The sequence below is a fragment of the Plecotus auritus genome (assembly GCF_963455305.1).
Source record: "Plecotus auritus genome assembly, chromosome: 12".
NCBI lineage: Eukaryota > Metazoa > Chordata > Mammalia > Chiroptera > Vespertilionidae > Plecotus > Plecotus auritus.
This window is the reverse complement of record NC_137778.1, coordinates 33,886,420-33,912,922: the sequence shown is the minus strand read 5'-3', so window position 1 is coordinate 33,912,922 and position 26,503 is coordinate 33,886,420. Positions and strand designations below refer to the sequence as shown.

The 26,503-nt window shown below is 47.2% G+C and overlaps 1 protein-coding gene across 1 annotated transcript; it reads right to left on the bottom strand.

The window, feature by feature from the left end:
• HAO2 (hydroxyacid oxidase 2) lies at window positions 1-16,528 on the bottom strand. The gene is made up of 8 exons (XM_080648001.1): window positions 16,412-16,528; window positions 10,993-11,131; window positions 10,360-10,511; window positions 9,220-9,503; window positions 7,872-8,081; window positions 5,978-6,136; window positions 5,595-5,664; window positions 1-1,698 (listed from the first exon to the last, which is right to left on the bottom strand). The coding sequence occupies exons 2-8, from the start codon at window positions 11,121-11,123 to the stop codon at window positions 1,643-1,645; spliced, it is 1,062 nt and encodes a 353-aa protein (XP_080504127.1). The 5' UTR covers window positions 11,124-11,131; window positions 16,412-16,528; the 3' UTR covers window positions 1-1,642.
• Between the last annotated feature and the right edge of the window lie 9,975 nt (window positions 16,529-26,503).

Below are 26,503 nucleotides of genomic sequence, written 5' to 3'. Positions count from 1 at the left end.
ATGGATAAAGAAGATTTGAATTTATTTACGGAAAGGGGCTGGGGATAGCCGAAGGGAAAGGGTACACAGCACTGAGCCAAAGGGCACTGGGTCCATGATGGCAGCAAAAATACACTTAGGACAGTGAACCAAGGAAGGGCATAGGAGCAGCAAAGACGAGTATAGGGTGGGCTGCTTTGGCTCACTGAGAAGTCAGAGAACAGCAGGCCTTGGAGACAGGCTCAGGGGGTCAGCAATGCCACTGCCCATTGCTCCCCTCATTGCAAGTCTTGTGGGGTCACTTAGAGGGAAGGAGGGGGGAGGGAATGGCTCTGGGGGAGAGTGTGCGCCGGGTCCTTTGTCCTGACCATCCCTCTCTCCCTCCTGCAGTGGGAATCTTAGGGGAGGACCCAGGGGAGGGTCTGAATAGAATGCCCATCATCTTTCCCCCTGTGCTCTTCCAGGGTTGTGGTCTCCACTGGGTGCTCGGTGCCAGGGCAGGGTCATTAGCCAATGCAGCTGGTCCTGAGGCAGCCATGGTGTCACTTATCTGGTTTTGCTGCTTTTCTGGGCCTGGAGCTGAAATATTACTGAGGCCTAGATGTTATCTTTAGGAGGAAAAGGTCAGGGGGTGTAACTGCCCGACCAGCCATATGAAAGATATGCTCATGACCAGAGATATGCTAGGGGAGGACAGGTTACCCTGGGGACAAGGTTCTTGCTTTCCCAGTTTTGCCCCTTGCGAGGCATCCAGGCTTTCTGCCCTGGTGAGTCTCTGTACCTGGTGCATCGTCTTGCTCTGCTCATGTCTGTCTAACAAGCCTGAAAAAAAAAAAAAAAAAATCTGACTTGTGAGGTTGTGAAGGGGTTAAAAGAGTGGATGTTATTCTACCAATGATTTCTCTGGTTTCATTCCATATTTTCAAGGCTGCTATTCATTCTTTTGCACCACAAAGGACAAGTTGGTACTGAGATGTTCTCTTACTTCTGATGTGAAGAGAATAATGAGACCAAAGTTGTGGATGTGACACAAATGGTGTCTGAGGCAGAGTTCTGAGATCTAGAAGTGAATTCCAGAGAACGAAGTTCTAGGAAGTGCACCTCGCCCCACTGTATGTGACACTACGTCTTAATGGGTGACGGGGATGAGGCCCGGGGAGTAGGCCAAGAAAACACTGAGATATTGAAAAACTTCCCCAAGTCACCCAGTCTGTCAGTAGCAGTCCTGACTATGAATCCCTGTCTGCATGGCTCCACAGCCTATGTTTTAAACTCTATTATTTCCCTGTTGTTTTTAGACTGGGGAAGGATTTTTGTGGGGGGGATACTTTATATGTATTGCTCTTCTGTCCAGAATGCAGCTGCCCATAGATGTTTCATAGAGATGTAGAGGATATGCAAGAATTTCATCCACTAGTCAGTCATCACTGACCCTCCCTTTTCTCTCAGAGGGGGATTTCAGGCGAGAGAACAGCATATAAAAAGCAGGGAGGCAGAGGAGGGCCTGGCACATTGGGGGCAGATGAGGGTTTGGGGCCGGAAGTGCGGGGTGAAGTGGTTGAGCCGCTGGATAGGACAGGGCCTGGGCAGGATGGCGTCACACACAGGCTCTGGTTTGGTCTTCCCGTGGGCCACCTCGGCAGTCCTGTCCCCAGCTCTTCCGTTACAACCTGGAGAACTGGATCAGGTCCTGATTGATCTCAGCAACCGAGCGGCAGCCTGAAAGAACAAGGGGTTCAAAAGCTCCTTTCTCTCAGCACCAGAATCCTGCCCCATCATGGTGTGGGTGAGCCAATGGGAACAGGCCCCGACTTGCCGCGGGTGCTCACCCTGAGGCAATATTACGCATCCGGAACGAATGATGTCATTCTGTTTGCCTCGGGAATTATTTCAGGAGCCTGTGCTTGGGTCCTCTTTTGGCAGCCATGTCAAAATGGCATGACAAAAACGTAAAAACATTTTAGCATTTTTTAATGCGTGTGTGCAGTAGATACCCTTCACCTTGATTTTGGACCTGATAGGCTCAGGTAGGACGTGTCTGTCTAGGAGGAAATGACTCAGGGACAGCTTAGTCAGGAGATGGGGTATTTCATGCAGCAACAGCCTTCTAAGGAGAAGTTCTGAAAAGTGAAACCCCCTCTGCAGTAAAGGGTCCTCATTAGAATGCAAATAGGATTGTAGCTGAGATTACACACGGGGGCTCCAGAAAGTGACTTCAGATAAGAAGTAGAAGAGGCCTGGCCGAGGTGGCTCAGTGGTTGAGTGTTGACCTATGAAGCAGGAGGCCACGGTTCGATTCCCAGTCGGGGCACATGCCTGGGTTGCAGACTCGATCTCCAGTGTGGGGCGTGCAGGAGGCAGCCAGTCAATGATTCTCTCTCATCATTGATGTTTCTATCTCTCTCTCCCTCTCCCTTCCGTTCCGTAATCAATACAAATATATTTTAAAAGCAGAAGAGGAGGGAGAGAGGATCTGTGTGGCTTTTGGGCTGGAGAACTGAGGGCTGAGGGAAGCAGTGAAATCTCCTTGGCGAAGAGAAGGCTGCTAGAATTGAACAACAGGATGTGTCATGTTCGCCTGGAATTTCTTTCTATGCCTCTGATGTACGCACCTTCACCTCCCCAAACACAACTTCAGCAAAATGTGTTACTCACAAAAAATATGGCTCAAAAGAGGGTCTTTTCCTAAGAGTGGAAACAGAGGAAGGAGAAGCCTGCCTGGGTGACTGTGCATACAGAGCCCGTACGCTGGACTGATCCAGCAGAAGCCACTGTTCGGGCCACAGCGGCCCTCCCAGGAGGGACAGTGATCTCGAGAGCCTTGGGCTTCCACAGGGCAGAGAATAGTGGGACTTCCACGCAGGCAGACCTACTCACGGAGCAAAGAGATGCCAGGATAGACTCTGTGGTGATGTACTGCAGGAAAAATAGTAGTTAAACTGTGGACCTGAAAAAAGGGGGGATATGGAAAGTAACCTCACAGGGTGATCTGATCATAGATTCCTAGCTGGGCAGAGCATGGTGGGTAATCATACGCGAGGTCTTCAGTAAAAGGTTGATTTTTGCCCTAAGCCAGTGGTCGGCAAACTCATTAGTCAACAGAGCCAAATATCAACAGTACAACGATTAAAATTTCTTTTGAGAGCCAAATTTTTTGAACTTAAACTTCTTCTAACGCCACTTCTTCAAAATACTCGCCCAGGCCGTGGTATTTTGTGGAAGAGCCACACTCAAGGGGCCAAAGAGCTGCAGTTTGCCGACCACGGCCCTAAGCAGCCCTGTCCATGCTTTCTGTCAGGTTCAGGCACCTTTGCCAGGCCCCAATGCCTCTTCTCAGAAGCCAGCACCCTCCAGAGAGCAGGTGGTGTTAACTGTCCTGTAACCCACCCCCTCGTTGCTTTCTCCCACCTTCATGTGATCTTCCCTCCTTAATTCCAATGCGTAAAAGAAGTCGGCAAACGGTCTTTTCTTGGAAGCATTTATCTCTGTTGGAAATTTATCTCTCTTGAAACAGTCTCCTCTCTTGTGTCCAGGCGTACGTACCCTCTGTTTGGCTCAAATAAATCTTTATAAAAATTCTCTACAGTTTCGGATGCTCTTACGTCTATGAGGGATGAGAACTTAGTGAGGTCTGTGCAGCCTTCAGATGATGGGATTTATATGTGGACATCTTTGTTTTTCAAGACAAATAATCATTTTAACCTTTTTGTAAATATAAAAATTTCAGAAAATTGGCCTCCCAGTTGGAAAACCAATACTTTTCATCTTACTCTGTTTTCAGCAATAGTGTTCATAGGGTTCTGCGCCCAGGGCTGTGATGTCACAGAGATATTAGGGGGAAATACCACACATTTCCAGGGGAATTAGGTGATCTTCGATCGGCTGCCTCCTGGGCACCAATTGTGTGTGGTGTCTTACATGCCTTGTGCAGGGAAGGAATGGGGAGTGACACAACCTCTGGGTTGCACACTATGATTCTGTATTTTGCTGAGTTCCATCAAATGCACAGGCACCAACCTGAGATCCCCTCTCTCAAGGGAGGGGGCGGGGGGGGGGGCGGCGTCTTACCTGGAGCAGCGTCTCTTAAACAGGATGCCCAGGGATGCCCTTTAGTCTGGTTTCCTATTCCTTCCCTTCCACTCGAACCCTCTTCTCTGCCCCTTGTTTGGTTGTGATTACTGCTGTTTCTATACTTAAAACAATACAGTCTCACTGTAGAACAATTAGAAGGGAGAGGAGTACAAAGAGTCGGGCACAAAAGTGCCCATAATCCTGTTTTTCCTTTCCTTTTTCCTTGCCCGTTACAAAAGGTGTTCCACTCCGTCTCAGAAATAGTTTCCAGCGGCCATTAACACGGGAGTGGTAAACAGGTGTTCACTTTTGGTGGAATGATGAAGCTTTGTTATTGAGAGTTTCCCAGTCAGGCTATTGTGAAAAGAAGTTTGGACATCAATTTGCAAGAATCGGGGGGGGGGGTGGATATGTGGGAGAAGGACAGTCATCTCAGCCTCCTGGAATCCACAGACCTGCAGGTCTTCCCCCCCCCCCCCCTCCCCTGCGGCTCCCAATATGCTCTCAGTTCACACGTGTGCCCTCCCCACCCTCATGGGAGGGACCCGGTGACGTTGGGTCATTTGGAATTGAGTTGCTTAGAATTAGAAAAATCCCAAATAAAAACCCCAACCCAAAGGCCCTTGAAGAGGAAGGTCACCACCAGTAGCTGGGGAACACTGGGACTCCGGGCTTTGCTGAACACGTAGAAGTTTTTATGAGCGCCACTTCACAATAATTTCATTTTTGACCGAAACCCATGTAATTTTGAGACCTGTTTGTCTTGCTGTCTGTGGTTACGGGGGACAATGCCTCTCCTTCTCCCCGTTTCTATCTCTCCTGGGTCCCTCTGTACTTCCTCTTCAACATAATTTCTCCACTGTTCACAGTCCATGAGTATTGTTTTACGGTGACATCCAGAGAGCCTGATATGATCTGAACAGTCCAGAGTAACCTGCAGGCCTCGCTCCCATAATGTGACACTGCGTTTACCTTTGTACACCTTAATCACGGAGGACCGGGAAGTATGAGCCCGTAGCTTTTGTGTTTCCTGCAGTTTGTCTTACAGAGGTAACTGAGAATGTGCTAGAGCAGTGGTCGGCAAACTCATTAGTCAACAGAGGCAAATATCAACAGTACAACGATTGAAATTTCTTTTGAGAGCCAAATTTTTTAAACTTCTTCTAACGCCACTTCTTCAAAATAGACTCGCCCAGGCCGTGGTATTTTGTGGAAGAGCCACACTCAAGAGGCCAAAGAGCCGCATGTGGCTCGCAAGCCGGAGTTTGCCGACCACTGTGTTAAAGCGTTGAGGATGCCACTGATGCTTTGCTTAAAAGAGCAGAAGCTTAGAAGCAATCCAGATGTTCAACAATAGCAAGTCTGTTATATAAACTGTGCTTTCATGGTTAAGATGTATCAAAGACAAATCTTTGTCAGGGACATTTCTTTCCCGCTGTCTCTTCTGGCATCCCGAGGCTGGGGAGAGGTGGCTAGAAGGGGGCCACCCTCCTGCTCCTTAGACCTCCCGCTTTCAAGTCAGGAGAAGAGTCAGACACACTCACCTGTAAGGGCCATGGAAGTGTGGAACTCATCCTTTAAAATGTTCAAAACTTCCCCAACACCATGTTCACCCTGAGAGCGAGAGAGATGAAGGAACATTGTGACCATGAGCTGAATATAAATTCTAGGTGTGCTGAGACATGGCGACGTGGTGAGGAGCATGGGGGTGTCTGGGAAACAAAGAAACGCCAAGAGGAAAGGGGGGAGAGCTCTTGGAAATGTGCAGCGTGCTGCGGAGGAGCCTGGAGGTGCGGCCAGGTGTAACCCTCCCCCAGGAGTCTGCGGCACCTGGAAAAATGGTTAAGCTTGGGGGCCAGACCACAGAAGCGCATGCAAAGGAATGAGAAACGTGGTATCTCCGGGTTGGTTTTCCCTTTGGCCTCACCTTGCAGGCAAGACCCCACAGGACTGGTCTCCCCAGGAAGACGCACTTCGCCCCCAGGGCCAGAGCCTTGAGCACGTCGTTGCCCGTCCGGACCCCGCCGTCCAGGTATACCTCCAGTTTCCCTTTCACGGCAGCCACCACTTCCGGCAGGGCGTCCACCTGAAGCAGAGCACATGCGGCCTGAGGTTGACTCAGGAGCATGGAGACAGCGGGCCCTCAGCATGGGTGAGGACCAGGAGTCTAAACCTGTAGCTTTTGTGTTTCCTGCAGTTTGTCTTACAGAAGTTATTGAGAATGTGCTAAAGCTTTAAGGATGGTCACTGAGGCATTCTTTAAAGTAGCAGAAGCTAGAAGCAATAGAGATGTTCAGCAATAGCAAGTTTGTTATATAAATCATCCTTTCATGGTTAAGAAGCACAAATTGCCAGTTATAAAAGTAGTCATAGGGATGTAGAGTACACCTTGGGAATATAGTCAATAATATTGTAATGATAATGTCTTATCATTAGGCTGTACACTTGAAACTAATGTAATATTGTATGTCAACTGCAATTGGAAAGAAAAGTTAAAAAAATCATAAACTGTCCATTCATACTATTAAAAATAAGAGGACCATATATATTGAAATAATATGATGCCCTTAATATATTTGTGTGAAAAGAAGAAAATTAAAAATATTATGTATCATTTTTAAACCTAAAATGTCATATGTGCATTACACAGTTGATAAAAATAATTCCAAAAATGTTGCCATTAATGATAGTGATAAAAATAGGGGTACTTTTTACCTTTTTTTGGCTTTTGTATATTTTATAATTGCACTGCACATGTTCTACATATATAGTAAAAAGGCCAAAAATAGGAAAGAAGAGGGAGAGCTAGATAGAAACATTAATAATGAGAGAGAATTTTCTTTCTTAAAATGAGCCAAGCAGCAATAGAAGAATCTGGAAAACAAGCTTCATGAAAATATGTTTCTTGAAAATATGTATCTTCATGAAGATAAAGCAACAATTAATTCCAATTTAGATGTTCTTTCATTGCCCCTCTCCTCTTCATTTTCTTTCCCCAAACTCCATATCTAATGGACATAAATTCACTTTATGGGAAAAATTACAGAGTGTCCTAAATGTTTACAAAGGATTCACAGGGCATTTTAAAGTTGTACTGAGAACAACCGTTATCTATCAGCGTAAGTGATACACTGTTCCTTGCTGGGTTGAGTCATCTGAGAAAATGTGAGGTTGCGATCCATGCAGACAGGCGACCTTCCAGCTGAGTGCTTCTTCCTGGAGGCAGGGACCTCAGTGCTTCGGAAACACCTCTAACAGCAAACCCACCGCAATGACCTACTAACTGTGAGAACTGGAGACGTTACTTAACGCCTATGTACTCCAGCACCCCATTCTGCAACATGGGGATACTAATACCCACCTTGCAGGACTGTTGTGAGACTTAGGGATAATAAATGTAAAGTGTATAAAAACAGCCTGGTACACATGAGGCTATTATTAAAAGTCCTTAGCCTGGCAGGTATGGCTCAGTGGCTGAGTGTCGATTTATGACCCAGGAGGTCACGGTTCGGTTCCCGGTGAGTGCACATGCCTGGGTTGGGGGCTTGATCCCCAGTGTGGGGCATGCACGAGGCAACCGATCAATGATTCTCTCTCATTATTAATGTTTCTATCTCGCTCTCCCTCGTCTTTCCTCTCTGAAATAAAAAATTATATATTTAAAAAATAAGGTATTAAAAAATCTTTAAAATGTACACACACATACCAACATATGTGGTAAGAGAGAGGGGATGGTGCACACCAAACTGCACAGAGTATCTTGCTCTAGAGACACATGGACACACGCACACACACACACCCTCTGAGGTCCTCCTACTTACAGAAGCAGGAACGTCATCAAGTTGCCTCCCTCCGTGGTTGGAAACCATGATGCCCTGCACATTGTGCTTCACAGCTAACTCTGCATCCTCTTTTGTCAAGATCCCTTTAAGGATGATGGGCAGTTGAGTTATGGTCCGAAACCAGGAGAGATCTTCCCAGCAGAAGGATGAGTCGATGGGAGACATCTGCAGATACGGCATTGAATTTCTCTGTGGGGATAAAAGGGAAACCTTAGTCCTGAACTCCTTCAACACTGCTCGATCCATTCCAGAGATGAGGCACATTCAGAAAGCTAGTGGATGATAAGTGAAAAGCAGCAGTTAGGAGCTTGAAAAGAGGAGCTATCAAACCAATCCCACTTCTAGCTCCTTTTCTTTACAAAGATAATTTTATACTTCAATTGCTTATTCATTAACCATTATTGTTTCCCTGTTCCCTTATGCCAGGATCTGGGACACAAAACAGCTGAGACATAGTCCCCATGTTAAAAGAACTCAGAGTTTAATGAGATGGATAAGCAAAAGCATTTATAGGCCAATGTAACACATTCCGGTTAAGAGATGCACAGGACAATGACAAAGAAGCAATACTTCAATAATCTTAAATCAGCTAGTATGCAACATTGACCCGTGACTCACAATGGGCACCAAATATCCATAAATTCCTGGACTCTGAGATAAGGGTTCCTGAAAGCCTCAAGGCCAAGCTGTGTTTGACTTAATGAGTAGGACTGTCGTAGCCAAGGAATTCCAACTTGACCATGAATTTGTCTCTCTGGGGCATCCCACCCCATCCGACAGTAGGATTTTAATGGGTGAAGTGCCCTTTGCATTCATCGAGTTCAGAGATTCCAAACACCTGGTGCTCCCTGGATGAGTTCCAGGTGTGCAGAGAGATTGACCACCCCCCTCATTTCTTTGGACAGCAGGGTGGGGCCTGGGCTGGTTACACCCCAAGGGCTGGTCACCTTTGCTGTGAGCACCCCATCAGAGGGTCAGTTTATCCAAGTGTGCCGCCCCAAATGACCGTTTTCTAAGTGTGCCATGAAGTAGAAAATGTTGGAAGACCCGTGCAAAATCCTTTTTATAGCTTTCTCAGCACTCAGCCGTGGCCAGAACACTTCTGGGGACAGATCGGACAGCTCCAGGCGGAGAACATTTTGTCTTACACTTTTTGTCTGGAAGCTCTGGGAAGCAGGGACCAGCGCTGACTGTGAACTGCTGCATCACCAGGGTCTGGCACAGGGCGGGCACTCAGTGAATTCTTGTGGAAAGAAGGAAGGGAGGAACCACGGAAGGGACTTTGCCTTCTGTAATGCCTGCCCATTGGGCCTGGTATCTTTCCTACCTCCTGAGGTGACCGAAGATCCTTTAGCAGTAAATTTGTCTTCAGGTTCAGTTGGTTGCGAATGTCATGTCGCCTGTTGCCAAGTTTGGGCACATCTACGGTGATCACCAGGGCTCGGAACCCCAAGGATTCTACCCTCTGGACCAGCTGTTTGTTTAGCTGCCGATCTGGCTGCACGTAGAGCTGGAACCACCGGAAGCCTCTGGGGGCCGCGGCAACGATGTCTTCCAGGGTACAGCTGGCATATGTGCTGGTGATGTAGCAGATGCCGGCTGCTTGGGCAGCTGCAGAGCAAATGACACAACTCAGGTTGGAGGCCGGGGCATTCCAGGCTGGGGCGAGAAGCCCTAGGACCTGCACTGCTTCTGGCCAACTCGCCCTGTGAGTGAAGAGAAGGCCCGACTTCCTTCTGCTGCCCTGTGGGGCAGGGCTAGAAGTGGTTTTTGTTGTTTAAAATATGTGTTTTTTAAAATTATTGACTTCAGAGACAGGAAGGGAGAGGGAGAGAAGGATAGGAACATCACTGATGATGCCTGGCCTGTGTTGCTCAATGGTTGTGTCGACCTATGAACCAGGAGATCACATTTGATTAGCCAGCCTTCCTTCCTTCCTTCCTTCCTTCCTTCCTTCCTTCCTTCCTTTTTCTTTCCTTTCTCTCTCTCTCTCTCTCTCTTTTTCCCTCCCTCCCTCCCTCCCTCCCTCCCTCCCTCCCTCCCTCCCTCCCTTCCTTCCTTCCTTCCTTCCATTCATATTGATTTCAGAGAGGAACAGAGGAGAGAGAGATAGAAACATCAATGCTGAGAGAGACTCATTGATCGGCTGCCTCCTGCATGCCCCACACTGAGGATCAAGCCTGCAGCCTGGCATGTGCCCTGTCCAGGAATTGAACTGTGACCTCCTGGTTCATAGGTTGATGCTCAACCACTGAGCCATGCTGGCTGGGCGAAAGTGGGCATTTTCTCAATCTTCGGGGAAGTGTTATGCAAACATAGTGTTAAGCATTCCTCTTCCCACCCACCCTCCTTAATTCCAACCACTTGCTGTCCCTAAGCCCCTTCTCTGGAGAAACCCCCGGGGCTGCCTGCCCTGCTTGAAGGAGGCCTGCTGCACACTGCAGGCCTCGGGTGGCCTGGTTCACACCTCTGGCTGTGCTGGTCTCTCCATCGGGCCAGGCCAGGCAGTGGAAACCCGTGGGCGCGATGCAAATGGGGGCACTGATCTCCTCCCCTTGGATTGTGGTCCGGGTGTCCACCTGCGACACATCTTTCAGGTACCGGGGACGGAGGCGGATTCTGTGCTAGACAACAAAGAGGTTTCCTGTTGGCGCTGCCTGGTGCTGGGGCCTCCAGATTCCTGCTGCAGGTGGAGACCAGACTAGGTCCCCGGAAACCTCTGGTGGGGGACCATTGGCTGGTAGCTAAATAGGCAGCACAGCAGACTGGAGGCTCCTCTCCTTTAGGAAGCTTCTCCCAACACTGATTCCACACGAACCCTTCTTCTGTGGACCCCACAACCCCTCCTCACTCCCTCTGTGGTCTGTGTCTCTGGGAGGGTGACTGATCTGTGCTAGTTCTGCAGAGGCACTAAGATAGGTGCTCTCTCCAACCTTCCTCTCCCCAATCATCTGCCCCCCCAAAACCCCAACCCAAAATAACACAAAAGCCATTCTATATCTGCTCTGTTCTTTGCAGGCAGAAACCAGGCCTGCTCCCTTCCCTGGAGCTGTGAACTAGGCCCTGAGTTCAACAGCAGAAAGGATACAGGAGACCAGACTTTTTAAATGCTGCGATGTTGTCGTCCCGGGTGAAGCCTTCACCAGCTCCTCCTTCAATATAATCCCAGGTTGACTTGGACAGACGCTCCCGCGCGTGGGCCTCAAAGTCTGTCAGACACACCACGGACATTTCTGCACCTTCAAAGGAGAAACCAAAACCAAACAACCAAACCCAGTAAGAATAATTTGGAGGGAGAGGAGAGGGTAAAGGGGGCCACAGCGCGAAGCTGTTTGGATTTATGATTAACCCTCTGTGTTCTTTATTTTTATTTTAGAGAGAGGAAGAGGGAGAAAGAGAGAGAGAGAGAGAGAGAGGGGAGAGAGAGAGAGAGAGAGAGAGAAACATTGATCAGCTGCCTCCCCCACACTCTCGATCTGGGGATCGAACCTGCAACCTGCGTATGTGCTCTGATGGGGAATCGAACCGGTCACCTTCTGGTGTACGCGATGATGCTCCAATAAACTGAGCCACCTGGCCAGGCAGCCCACTGTGTTCTTTACCTGGGCAGAGGTAAATGTGCTGTCAAAGGTGCAACCAGCCAGCACACAGCCATGCTCACTGCACTCCTGCCTCTCCAGCCCCATCCCCACTCCTGATACTTGGTCTTCTAAATTTCCCTTTTGTCTGTCCCCTCATCACTAAGTCCACTGCCTCAGATAGAGTTAAGGCCCCGCCACATATTATAAGAGTATTTTAAAACATTTATCTTCGTCTCGGCCTCCAGATTCGCTCTCCATCTTGTCTCCTTCCAGCGCTCAGGATGTTTCTAAAATGCAAGTCTAATCACGCCCGTATCTCTCAGATGCCCACATCATAGCATTCCTAGCTTCCCAGGACCTGGCCCGCTCACCAGCTTCAGTGTTTGGTGGCTTTCCCTGGTTAACTGAGTCGCTCTGAGCACTTCCTGAAGGTGTTGGAGGGCCATTTCATACCTCTGTGCCTTTCTGGGAGGAGACCCACCAGGGTGGGAAAATTGGGGGTGAACTGATGATACTATTAACTGGGGGTTTCCAGAACTGGTGTCTGACTTGCGTGGAACTGTGGTTGATATCAGAGAGGAAGATGATGTTTTTCAATTCCTTGTCTGGGTCATTGAACATGTTAATCTTGAGGCCAAGAAGACAACATATTACCTCCACTTGTTCCCATCCCCCCTCTGAACCCTGTAAACCTGGAGCCTGGTTTGGGGTGAATCCCTCCAGGAGGGGCGAGGGCAGTGGGGACAGAGCCTCAGAGATGCTGAGGCTTGGGTTGCAGTGAGTCAGCATGTAGGGCTCCTGCATGAGAGGGTTCCACTGGGAGGGGGTGATAGCCTGCAGGTCATAGCTCTGGGCATCTCCCAGCAGGCATCACTGGCATTAAAACAAGCCAAAGGCTGTGAATAGAAACGGGATGACTGGGACATCATTGAAGGATGGGGATGAGCCCCAGGCACTAGGGCTTCAAACCACCAAATGGGCAACTCCTGTAATGGATGAGAGGCCAAGCAGGCCAGAGGAAGTGTGGGTGCTGGGAGTCTTGGTGGGGGTAGGGATGGGGCAGAACTGGCCCGAGGGCATCTGCCTGTGTCAGAATCTAGTCAAGTCAAAGAGAGAAGTAGCCCCACACACCTGCCTCAGGGGCCAGGCAGAAAGACGTTAAGTGGCAGGCAGAAAACAGAGTCCTGGGATGGGCAGTGGGTTTCGGATGGAGGTGAGGGGGAGAAGCTTGGAGCACAGCCACAGGGCTTTTGATAGGCAACACACCTTGTCCAGGGTGGGCAGGGAGCTATTGAGGCACTGAGTTGAGTTTGACAAAGTTCAACAACCACGTCTAATTTCTCCTCTTCCCGCCCAACCCTTCAAAGGGCTCGGTAACTTTAGTTGAATGAATCATTGAGTTGATCCAACTGCACTGCAAATGCTTATTTCCCACTCAGTGTGCAGAGAAGGGTTAACACAGCAGCCTGAGAATGCTATCCTGAGAAAGGCCTGCTAGCCAGGTCGGCCCTGGGCTGGAGGCTGGGAACTTGGATTTCAGGAGGGTTCCTATGATTCCCTGATAAGATGGGCTCGCTGTGTCTCAACTATTTGTGCAAATAATGTGGTTTATGCTGAACATTTGCTTCCCCTCGGAGAGTCTAGAATTTTGGTATCAGTTAGACAGAGAGAGTCCATAGGGCCAGCCCCAGCACTGAAAACACTCTGGGCTCTGAAATGACTGGCAGACAACACTTCACAGCTGTGGCCACCACTCCTTGCTGCATAATTCCCCTGGGAGAGCACTCCTGGGAGCTTACACCTGGCTTCCTCCAGATTCCGCCCCAGGAGCCTTTTCTCTGCTAATTTCGCTGAGCACTCTTTCACTGTAATAAATCACAGCCTCATCTACACGCTGTCTTCCCAGTGAATCACTGAACCTGGGACCCCTAACACACCTAATGCATCCCCAGGCATTAGGACAGTACGCAACACTGAGTGGCTGTCCATCAATGTTCATTGCTTGAGTTGGACACTTCGCTGCCTGTCATCTCTCTCTGCCTTGTCAGATGAGAATTCTCTACCAGGTTTCAACTGTGGGTGAAAGAAGAGTTTCCATGGAAAGTAATCTCAGGGTGATTTGATCATCAATTCCGGACTGGGCAGGTCATGGTGGGTAGTCACACTCCAGGCATATAACTTCTTTAGTAAAAGGCTTATCTTTGACAATAGGGTGGTGAAGCCCTGGGTGGGCTAGAAGGGGTCAATGGGGAAAAATAGGGGACATATGTAATACTTTCAAACAATAAAGACTTAATTTAAAAAAAAAAAAAGGGCTTATCTTTGCTTTAAGCTAGCCCTGTCCATTGTTCCTGTGTATCTGGGTTAACACACCATTGAAATGCCCCCTTTCAAACCCCTTCCTCCCCTCTTTTAATGCATGAACTACCCTTTCAGGTCATGTCTTCTAAAAGGTAACCACCCCCAAGAGAGCAAATAAGCTTCAGTATCCTGTTATCCAATCCCCACCTTGCTTTATCCCACCTCCATGTAATCTTCCCTACCTCCCAGCCTTAATTTCAAATGCATAAAAGAAACTGCAAAACTGCTGTCCTCTGGACCATTTGAAATCTTGCTCCCTGGCACATGTAGTCAGCTTGGCTCAGAGAAACTCTTATAAAAATTCTCTGCAGATCTGGGCACTTCTCAGCGCCCAGTGTCTCAACAAATCCCCTCATTGCACGCACACAGAAATGCTCTTCTGCAGATTTCTAGCATAGAGACTCAGTGACGCTTGTGTCTGGTCCAAGGAAAATGGCTCAGCCTCACTCAGAATTACTTGCTGGGAATAGCGTGAATTATATCATCTGAAAGCTGCTTAGAAAGAAATAACCCAGCATCTTTATATATATCAAACACCATTTTTACCACACTTCAATCTACTGGTTTCTTCTATCTACTTCCCTGTGAAGCAGAAATAAAGTTCTCTCTCTCTCTCTCTCTCTCTCTCTGCATTTGAAGAGAATGAGACAGTTAATGATTACAGAGCAAGGCCCAGCATCCTGCCTTCTGGTAGCCTTTACAGATAGATGTTCTCCAATACCAATCTCACGGTGCACAGCCGAATAGTTGATTCACATGAAGTACTTGTTACATGGCATTTAAGAGAGTTTCCTAGGGTGGAAGTACAAGTATGATGCATTTTTTCTTTTCATAGCATGTGTAGAGCTCAGTAGAGTGCTGAGCCCATCGTTTTCCTTAGAGGTAAGGCTGATAGTTGAAGAGAATGACAACCTTGTTGTTCTGAGTTTGGGAGGCAGACTTAGCTCTGTATGTCTTTATGTATTTCAATTTGATCCATACAAGACGTAAAGGCACCAGATATTAAAGGGACGATCCAGGTCATCTAATGGTTTGCTTGTGTTCCCATTTTCTTTGATCTCCATTCAAATAAAGAAGAGGAAAGAATAAAAGTCTCTTGCCAATTAATAACTGTAGCTCATTTAAGCTCATTCAATTTGTTTAGGCTTTTTGCCTCATGGTAAACAACAATGAGGTACAACTAGTATATACCAGTGATAAGAAAGCTAACATGTGAGAGCAAGGACATCCAGTGGTATCTGGTGCTTACTATCTGAGGTTCAAATAGTTTTGCCTGACGGAGGAAAGGGGCAAGGACGTGGATGAGGGCTGGAAAGAATCTCAAGGCAGACCTTGCTTTCGCAATATTGCCATTTAATCTAATGCAGTTAGATAACAAGTTATTTTCCTTTGAAGATTTCATATGACTTGTATGATTCATATGATCCATGTTGGTGTCTTTTTAGGAATTCTGGGTATTTTCAGTCACCTGGGAATCCAACCTGTATTTTAAAAGCATTCTTTCTATGGGAAAATGGGTGCTGAGTTCTAAATACAAGGCTTCCAAGTAGAGTTTTGGGACTCAGTTTTGTTGTCATGTTGTGAATTGTGTGCTGTCTGTTGGGTGTGGAGACCATGCAAGGCATGCTGGGAAACAGGGACTTGAATGCTCACTTGGTGTTTTTAAAGGTTGGGAATTTTCTTATTCTACTAAGCAGTAGACTAATTTGATTACACAAAGACCCCTGGAGACAGCAAGATGGCTCCTTAGTAATAATAATGACAATAAAATTGCAAACATTTATTGAGTGCTGTGTAAATTGTTTTATGTGCATTCATGTTCCAAACCTTATGATAACCCCCAAACACAATTATTATGCTCTGTCCTGCACAGATGGGCAACCTACAGGTCAGGGAGATTAAAGTACTTGGCCCACCTTTGCACACTGAGTAACGTGATTTGACTCCCACGGCCTAGGTCTTAAGCATCATGAGAAGAGCAAACCTGTGCAACCAAGTGTGGCTTATGGAGAGAATTGGCATTTAAAATGCGCAGCTTTGCTCCCTTCCATCAACAAAACCAAAATCCAATCAGAAAGTTGAAAGATTTCATCATTTAGCTGGTCATAAACAAGGACACATTTAAATCCATCTACAGAGCCCTTTTCCATCAGTGTTCCATTTTGATGATCACAATAACCCGGCAGCGGCCATGCCACTGTTTTCCTCTGCCTACGACCAGAAAGCAGTGGTCAAGGTATCAAGTCCCACCCTGAGGGCAGGGCCTGCACCTTTCAGATTTTTCAGAACCCTTTAAAATGAACAGATTTTGGCCCATGCTCCCTCCTAAGGGTCAGTATGCTACCAGGTGGTTCTAAGACTTGACTAAACGTAACGTCTTCAGTCTGGAGTGTCTTTGAAGGGAAGCCTTCCTTGGTTGTCCTCAGTGTCCTGTCAACATGACCCCTTTTGGCCACCTTGTAAGTTCCCAGTTAGCAGCCACAATGCCTTACACAGTCTCTGGCCTCTGGCCTCGCCCCACCTGCCACCTCATCTCCTTCCCAATTCTAAGCCCACAGGAGACACCCAACCACAAACCTGACTTTGGGGTCCTCCAGGGCTCACGAAAGTGGTGTCTAGAGGCAGCCGCTCGAAGCCTGGCTCACAGCCGGATGTGGCAGGAAACAGCAAGTCACAGCCAACAGCCCCGCGAGTGTAGAAGAGGTTCAAGGCTAAAAGTTAATCTTTTAATGGGAACAATATTCAGCTTTGGAAGTAAATGAGCAACTAGGCCAGAGCAAAGTTAATTTGGAAACGAACTCTTTGTGCTTTGCAAAGTTACCTCAAATGTCACTGAAGTTCGTTACATAAGGAGACTTCAAAATAAAAGAGTTACTTATTTGCTTCCAAACCTGTATTTCCCCAGTTGGTCCAAGATGATTAGAAGGAGAGAGTAGGTGATTTCAACTGGAGAATTAAAAAGCCCCTATGATGTCAACAAAAGCTTGTCTGGGCCCTAATCAGTTTGGCTCAGTGGATAGAGTGTCGGCCTGCGGACTCAAGGGTCCCAGGATCGATTCTTGGTTGCGGGCACATCCCCAGTGGGGAGTGTGCAGGAGGCAGCTGATTGATGTTTCTCTCTCATCGATGTTTCTAGCTCTCTATCCCTCTCCCTTCCTCTCTGTAAAAAATCAATAAAATATATATTTAAAAAAAAGAAAAACAAAAGAAAAGCTTGTCTGGGGAGGAGGGGATGGGAGGGGGAGGAGCAGCCACCTCCTGGGAGCCCTGGGCTGACAGCCGAGGGACCGTCAGGAGGGTCCGAGGGGCATGCTGTGGAGGGCTCTCCTGGCCTGACAGAGATTAATTTTAAATCAGTGTTTTGGATTTCTTTAGATAAGTACCCAGAAGTGAAGTTGCTGGGTTATACAGCAGTTCTATTTTTAATTTTTTGAGGTATCTCCATACTGCTTTCACAGAGGCTGCACCAATCTGCATTCCCACCAACAGTGCGCCAGGGTTCCCTTTTCTCCACATCCTCAGTCACAACTGATTTAATGATGATAGCCATTCTGACGGGTGTGAGCTGGTATCTCATTGTGGTTTTAATTAGCCTTTCTCTGATGATCAGTGAGGTTGACCATCTTTTCACATGTCTATTGGCCATATGTATGTCCTCTCTGGAGAAGTGTCTATGCAGGTCTTCTAATTTTTTTAATAGGATTGTGTGGGTTTTTTTTTTTGTGTGTGTTTTGGTGTTAAGTTGTATGAATTCCTTACATAGAGTGGATATTAACCCCTTATGAGATGTATTATTGGTGAATATCTTCTCTCGTTTTTTGGTGTTAAGTTGTATGAATTCCTTACATAGAGTGGATATTAACCCCTTATGAGATGTATTATTGGTAGGTTGTCTTTTTGTTTTCTTGATGGTTTCCAGTATTGTACAAAAACTTTTCAGTTTCATGTAGTTCAATTTGTTCTTTTGTTTCCCTTGGGGAAACATATCCAAAAAATATTGCTAATTGCCTATGTTTTCTCCTAGGAGTTTTATGGTTTCAGGTTTTCCATTTAGTCTGTAATCCATTTTGAATTTATTCTTGTATTAGAGGCCTGGTGCACAAAATTTGTGCACTGGGGGGGTGTCCCTCAGCCTAGCCTGCACCCACTCCAATCTGGGACCCCTTGGGGGATGTCCGACTGCCAGTTTAGGCCCGATCCCTGGTCGCCCCCAACTGCCCTCCCCTGCAGGCCTGGTCCCCCCCAAATGCCCTCCCCTACAGGCCTGGTTGCCCCCAACTGCCCTCCCCTGACGGCCATCTTGTGACAATGTGGGGGCAGCCATCTTGTGATGATGTGGGGGCAGCCATCTTGTGGCGGCCATCTTGTGATGATGTGGGGTGGCCATCTTGTGGTTGCCATCTTGTGATAACGTGGGGGCAGCCATCTGTGACACAAGAGCGTGAGGGTCAATTTGCATATTACCTTTTTATTATATAGAATAATATGGTGTAAGAAAGTGGTCTAGTTTCATTATTTGGCATGCGACTGTCCAGTTTTCCCAAGACCATTTATTGAACAGACTGTACCCCATTGTATATTCTTGCCTTCTTTGTCATAGATTAATTGACCATATAGACATGGATTTATTTCTGGGCTCTCTATTCTATTCCATTGATCTATGTGTCTGTTTTTATGCCAGGACCATGCTGTTTTGCTATTATCACCTTGTAGCATACTTTGATATCAGGTAGCAAGATACCTCCAACTTGGTCTTCTTTCTCGAGATTGCTTTGGCTATTTGGGGTCTTTTGGAACCACTAATATTTTTGAATGGAGAAATGACTTGATAATGTAGGCAGAAGACTGAGAAAAGCAAACATAAGACTGCATGTGAAAAAAGTATTCCCCAAGAACGATCCTGTGGGCTTCACTGAAGGTCACACCAGTCAGTGCCTAATGTGTCCAGGTCCTTCCCTCGTGCTTCAGTCCCAGCTCCTGCCACACCTCTTCAGTATTGCAACAACAATGAGCATTTTTTAAATGCTTACCCTATGCCTGGCACATTGCATGCATAATTTCACTTGATCCTCACAACACCCATGTGGGTAGATATTATTTCCCCGTTTTCAAAAGAGAAAATGAAATTAATGAACTTGCCCAAGCCTTTTGTCAGTAATGAGCAGAGCTGGGATTAGAACCTAGCCTGTGGCCACCATCAGTGGCCTGTGGAAACTGAAGGCTACTCCAAGGACATGGCATGGGATATGCCTGCGTTTTAGAATCTGTACTTGGAGGACAAATGAACAACTCTGCGTTGATTTTTTATACCTCGCCTTCTCAAGGCTCACTCCAGCTTTGCTTGGAGAGTAACTGCTTTTTGCTGTTTTGCCACTAGATGACAGTATTACCTCATACATGCTTTCAAACTGGCCATAATCTGGGACTGGGAAATCCCTTTTCCCAGCAATTTCCACTCTCCACAGTGAGCCTCTAGAGCCAGCTCTCATGTCACCTGTCTGTTTGCTGTGACCCGATGCAGACTTTCCATAGCCATTGTCCACACCTGGGCCCCATCCCTCCCTTCCAGGAGACACTGCAGTGCGGCACGAAGAACACAGACACGGGAACATTAACGCCCGAGCTCAGACCAGCAGCCCTAACTGACTCACACGTGCTCCTCAATTTCTCTCAGTTTTCTAACAACGTCTCCCGCACGTTAATGAGCAGTAAATGAGTCAATCTTTATAAGGTGCTGGCGGCAGAACCGAGGGCGTTCTCGTACTAGATTCTCAAGTTTGAACTAATTCCCATCCTGGGGACCTTTTGAATCTGACCCCTGCACTGAGCTAGGGAACATCCTGTCTTCCACGGTGACACACTTGAATGTCAGCCTTCACTGCTTCAGCCCAAGTGAGTGACTCTCAGTGAGGCCCAGTGAGTACAGGCAGATGGGGTCTTGCAGCATCAGAATGGGTTCACGATGGGCCCAACCTCAGAGCTGATGCTGGGCTCCATGGGGCAGCCCCAGCAAGCTTGGTGGGTGCTGCAGGATGAGGCTGTAAGGATATGCTGGTTTTGTTGAGGGGGGCCTGGGGTACCTGTTGAACAATGTGCGTGCTTAATTTGGGTGAAGAGAGATGACGGGTCAATCCGGAGCAGCCATGGCCCAGAGCTTTGGAGAGAGCAAATGTGGTTCCACAAGCAGAAAGGAATGACCCAACCCTCCACAATGGAGGACACTAGACCTCATGGTCCCTGCTGTGCCGCCGGGTCATCCGTCTTGCTTGAGCTAATTCGGATAAGCTTTGGACTTTGAGGTGTGTGCTAAAGACTACCAGGGTAAAAACCTACCTGACCCTTTGGAGCAGGTTAATATTAACTGTGGGTTGTTGAAATTGGAAGCCAAACCAGCCGTGGATGGGGCTAAGTCAAACCAAGGGGCAGTTTGCATCTTTCTGCAGCCACTGAGCTCCTTACAGGCTAGGAGCTCAAAGTTGTGGGTGAGCCATGGGTGGAGGCAACAGTCACAGAGAGGGATGGGAGTCGCCCGAAGAAGAAAATGTCCTTGTTTTTTCTTCCAGTCAGTGCCCTCTGCTCCAAAGCTGTGCTCACTATTCTGATGCCATCACCATGGGTTAGCGTTGCTTGTTCTAGAACATTATTAGGATCAATCAAGTGATTATTTAGGTATGCACATCTTCTTTCAACAAAATGCTTTGGAGATTCATTTATACCGTTGCTTGCTTGAGGTACTTTACTCTGTTTTATTGCTTAGTATTACTGTATTAATATAACACATTTGTTGATCTGTTCCCCTGTTGGATGGCATTATTAGGCTTGTTTCCAGTTTGGGGAGTGATTATGAATAGAACGGCTAAGAACATTCTTCCTGTGAACATGTTTTCATTTCCCTTGGGAGGTGCCCGAGAGTAAAATAGCTTTGCAACAGAGTCGGTGTTCTGTTTTTTCCGCCATCACCATTTATCCTCCCAAATACCCTCTTCCATCTTCCCTCCTCCCCCGCACACTATTGTCCGTGTCCGTGGCAGAGAAGAGAAACTTCTCCAAAGTAGCATTGGAGAAAAAGCTCTCCAAAATGGTTGTACCATTTTGTTTATTTACTTATTTATTTTTTTAAATTTAAATTGATTTTTGGAGAGAAAAAGGACAGGAAGAAAGAGGGAGGCAAGGGAGAGAGCTAGAGAGAGAAAGATATATGTGTGTGTGTGTGTGTGTATGTGTGTGTGTGTGTATATATATATATATATATATGTATATATATATATATATATATATATATAGAGAGAGAGAGAGAGAGAGAGAGAGAGAGATTTGTTGTTCCACTTATTTATGCATTCATGGGTTGACTCTTGTATGTGCCCTGATTGGAGATCGAACCTACAACCTTGGCATATGGGGATGATGCTCTAGCAAACTGAGCTACCTGGCCAGGGTGTGGCTGAACCATTTTTAACTCCCACCCCCAGAGTCTGAAAGTTTCAGTTATTTTTCACTTTACTTACATTTCAGTCACTTAGCTCATGGTCACTACGTAGGACAGTTCTAAGAACCATATATTGGTTCTTACAGATTTCTGAGGGTTCTGTCCCCAGGAGATGCTTCCTACTTGAATACCCTTGGTAGGAAAAGGGTTTCCACGCCTTGGCACCTTAGATCCAGCATGGAAAATCAGGAAGATGCTCAAGGGGCAATGAGGGAGGAAGAAGGTACAGCTCAACACACCCTGCAGGACCAAACCCATTGGATGACAGGCGTTCAAGCCAGATCACCCTCACATCCACCAGTGGCTGTGTAACAAGTCACTGTCCCATCCCTGAGTAATCAGAGAATTTATTTGCAGTCTATTAGCTAATCATTCCCACACTGAGCACAGATCTTAACTAAATTCCCCAAGTGACATTTAAGTCTCTATTCTCCATTATGAAACAGTTGATGAATTGCCACGCTCAGATCCTGCCAGGAGAGCTTAATTTCATTTGTTTACGATTGCAGCTGATTTCTGAGATCCCCACAACAAGATAGGAAGTAAATATCATAAGCTGTGATGTAAATGCTGTAGAAGATGCGGACTTTGTAGGCAAGATAACGACACTGCACGCCGGCTGCACAGAGTTTAGCCAGTCACATCACTTCTCTTCGGGTCACTCACAACCAGAGAGGGAGTAATAATTCCCGTTTCTATCCACCTACCTGCTGGAGCGGGAGGGATTCAAAGGAGACGCAGCTGCATGGAATCGTGGCTCCCCACATCCAACCAAGAGCTCGACTGTGTGACTTATCTACTTCAGATCGGAGTTTCCATCCCTGTGAAGTGGAGATAACAGATGAATACCTTACAAGGTAGTTATGAGAATGAGGTAATATATGAAAGCATCTAGCACAGTGGGTGCTCAGTAAATGAGGCCTCAAGACTAAGCAGGCGACTTGTTTGAATTATTCAAGTGTACGTACCATCAGATATCTGGCATTGTTCTTCACAAGTGGCAGATTCACTCTGCTGACAGCCAACCTTTGTTGAATTAGGCAGCATGTCCTGCTGATCAAAGCTCACACAGTGACAGCAACAGCTCCTGGGCTGTGATTTGTAACGCAGTTTCAGCCTCCCAGGTGTCCCTGGTCCTCCAGTCATCAGGATTCACCCCTCTCTTCAATATCATGTAGCAAATAAACTGGCTCTAGCCCCCGCTCAGGTACCGTGGGAAATTCTTGTCCCTCGCCTCTACAGTCCCATGAATCCTCAGAGGACCAACATTGCCTTTGGTGCTTCCTGAGCTCCTGCTTCTGCTAAATTCTTATCTCCATGGTGTCTGGCCTCCTGTAGTTTTCCTTTTTCATTCTTCATTGACCAAAATGTAGAACACATCCCTTTTTCTCTTCCATCAAGGTTAGTTCCTTTGATCCCTTATCACAGTGGTTGGCAAACCACGGCTCGCGAGCCACATGCAGCTCTTTGGCCCCTTGAGCGTGGCTCTTCCACAAAATACCATGTGCGGGCGCGCACGTACGGTGTGATTGAAACTTCGTGGCCCATGCGCAGAAGTCGGTTTTCGGCTCTCAAAAGAAATTTCAATCGTTGTACTGTTGATATTTGGCTCTGTTGACTAATGAGTTTGCCGACCACTGCCTTATCACATCCAAACAATCAGTTTGTTCTGTTATCTTTTTTATCTGAATACAAGGTTTTATTCTAGTGTCCACCTGTATTTCTGCTCCTTTATTTTCCTGATCTTCTTGTATAGAGTGGCTTCTGATATTCTTATTCTCTTAAATTTACATTTAATTAGTTTATGTGAGTGCAAGCTGTGACCAATTATTTGCTCTAGCCTGTTCATGTGTGAATATATACATATAAAAACACATTTTAAAAAACGTACATTACAATGTTTTCACCTTTATATTACAGCTAGGACATTATATTGATTTTTATACTAATGGTCACAGATAGGTGTATTGTCTATGAATTTTATTTTAGGAGGATAAAGGGGACAAACACTCGATAAAAATTATAAAGAGAGGGCGCTGGGTCTGACGGAGAACCAGTGCTGTGGGTGCCGAGGGGTGAATCGGAGCAGCATCTCTCCATCCCAGTGGCTTCTGTTTTTGCTGCAACCACTCTCGCTAGAGCAGGGGGTGGAATTCGAACCCTGCAGTCCAGAGCCAGCTCCGAGCTCTGGGTGGGATCCTCCTGTTGTGAGAACAAAGTATTCACACACCAGCCGCTTCGCCCTCTTTCCACTAGGTGCCAGCAGCAGCCCGGAGACTGGATGGCTGTGCTGTGCTTCTCTGGGATTTTCTGAAAACAGCACAAGGACAGCTGCCCCAGCTTCGAGCATACCGCTTTATATAATGTATGCAGTCCTTCAGGGTGCAGTCCTTCTGGCTGCTGGTCGCTCCTGATCGCTTCGTTCCCTCCCTACCTGTCTGTTTTTGGAACAACAACAGGGTATCCAGTGAGATCCACATCATTACCATGAGAGGGATCCCAGCTCCTGTGCTGGGGAACTCACTGACCCACCCACGCACCCACCCTCCCACGCACAGACTAATCTGCTGGAGACTGAGCATAAATGTCTACCTTTCATTAAACATGTCATCACTGCCTTCACTCAGTCTTGAGAGCACCTGCACAAAGCCAGGGCCTGGAGCTCAGCCACGGGAAACAGTGAACCTCTGATTCCTTCTAACTTCTGGAAAACTGTCCTCAACCTTAAGTATATCATGTTTTCAGGAAGAGATTTCTAGCTTCGTGCATCCCCGTCAGGTAGCAGTCCCGGGGTGATCCTGGATGGCCAGGGAACTGGACCAACTGTGGCGGCACTGAGGGTTAAAGTGGCCTGGAGGACAGGCGGATTCTCGGCTGGGTCTGCTGCTGCTCTGCCAGTACCCACCAGGGGAAACACCCAGGTGGGTGCGATGTTCTCTCCCCCACTCCTGAAGTTCTCTGTATCTGGTACAGGAGAGAAAGGATTCATTGATCAAGCTCTCTTACTCTCTAGGCTGGATAGCTCCTTGCTTCCTTATTTTCCAACTATAACTTCTGGAGGGCTCATGGATACAGGCTGTCACACACAAAAAGCCCATCTTCCCTGTAACAAAAACTAATGGGTAGGTATTGCCATCTCTGAGTTTTGAGCAGTTGTTTTTATTTTCCTGGATGCCACCTGCCTGTCCTGGGGCCTGCTAGGTAGGTAGGGAGGCTGGGTGGCAGGTGGTCAGACCCAAGGGTTCAATGCAGAGCCAAGCAAGCCGGTGGCCACCGGAACCCCAGCCCCAGGAGGCTGAGCCACACATGCAGCTCGCCTCCAGTCTGCACTGGCACCTTCGGTCTCTACTTCGTGACGGGCTGGCCTTGTTCCCATGTCTACTTTCTCCTTTCTCCAGCCCCTGGTCCACAACACCTTGCTCAAGTAAGTCTGTTTGCACATGTCTTATGGCGTATTCTCTTAACTTGTTTGTGAAATTTTTCCTTCTTGCTAGCGTTGATTCTGGTCTGTGCTTTCTCCTCCTCTGAATCTGGGTCTGGTTGCTCCACGAAGTCTTGGCTGCAGGCAGCAGTGAAGTGGAGCAAGGCTTCCTAGGAATTCCCAGCCTCACTGACTTGCTAAAGCAGGCTCTGCACTGACAAAGATCAGTTGACTTCCCAGGTCTCTTGATATTACAATCCTAGCTTGAAGTTCCTCCTCCTCTGCCATTGGACAGAACTTCAGTAGAAACCTCTGAGCAGCACTGGCCCAGCGGAACAGGGCCGACCTGGCCTGCTGCTCTCACAGAGCCTTAGGCCAGAAGCACAAATGAGCATTTGGTGCTCACAAATGGTCTGCTTCACCAAGAGACTTCACAGATGTGGGGCTCAAAGCCTCAGATCATAACCAAGTGTCGGGGGCTGAGGCTCTGTTCCTATAAATTCCATAGAGACTTGGACCATGTGGGAAGGTTACAGCCATTGTCAACAGCCAACAGAATCATCTCCCTGCTACTTCCTAGCCTTGGCAAGTTACCCAGCTTCTTTGCGTCTTGATTTCTGCATCTTCAGTAATTGTTTGTATCTTAGAAGGACTTTTATGAGGACGACAGAGGATAAAGTGTGCAGATAATCTCATAGAGCATCTGGTATATGAAAGGCCTTCACTGGTGGCTGCCTGTTCTTCCCTAGCTGGATATCACACTGCATTGGGTCCTAAGCAGGACGGTGCCTCATGCTCCCGACCTTTCCTACTAGTAAATGTTCTCTTCTCTCTTCGCATCAATGCCTATCTATGTAAGCGTGGTTCTGTTGCCTCACCGCTGTTCCTGGAACTGATGAAGCCATTCAGGCTAAGTTGAAATTCAACAAGCATTACTATCACATTATTTTATCAGACACGGTGGGCTGCACACAAGTTCATCCTTCGCCCCCTCTCCAATTTCTTTCTTGCTAGTAGAGCCCTGATTTTTTTCAGCTGTGCATTCTCTTCCACATAGCCATGTGTTTATGCCCCACTCGGACACTGATGGAGAGAGCCCCATGGTTTTGAAAGCTGGTGCTGCCAAAGAACCAAGACTCACAGACATGCAGGTGAGAGCTTGGGCTCTAGAGCCAGGCTGGCTGCATTTGGATTCTCCCTCTCTCTCTTCCTGGATGGACGGTCTTGGTCAGATTACTGGACCCCTCCTGTGCTTCAATTTCCTCATCTGCAGAATGGCTATAATCAGAGCAGGTACCTTAACCGGTTATAAAGATTAAATAAATGAAAAAATGTGGGTATGAGTTATGAGTGGTTGGCACTAAGTTGAAGAGCAATGAACATTAGCTATCATTCTAGAAAATGAAAAAGCCTGTAGGCCTGAGGGAGGCAATAATTCTACCATCAAAGTGACCAGATCAGTGAGAGTTTAACCTTTTAAACACTGGAAGTCGCCCTTAACTTTGTTTACAAAGATTTTTCCAAAAGAGATGTCTGTAATCATTGTTTCTACTTCCCCCGAATTTTCTTTCCACTTGGCTGTTCACACTAACCATGCTTCATCTGGCTACAGTGCTGGAGAAGTGGCTTAGAATTGTGTTGATATGAGAGGAAAGAGTCAGCTAAACTGAGGACAGTGAGATCAGCATCGCAAGGGGGCGTGTTTAATCTCCCCTCCTCATCCCTTTCTGCTTCCCCTTTTTCTGTTGCACATCTGTGCTGT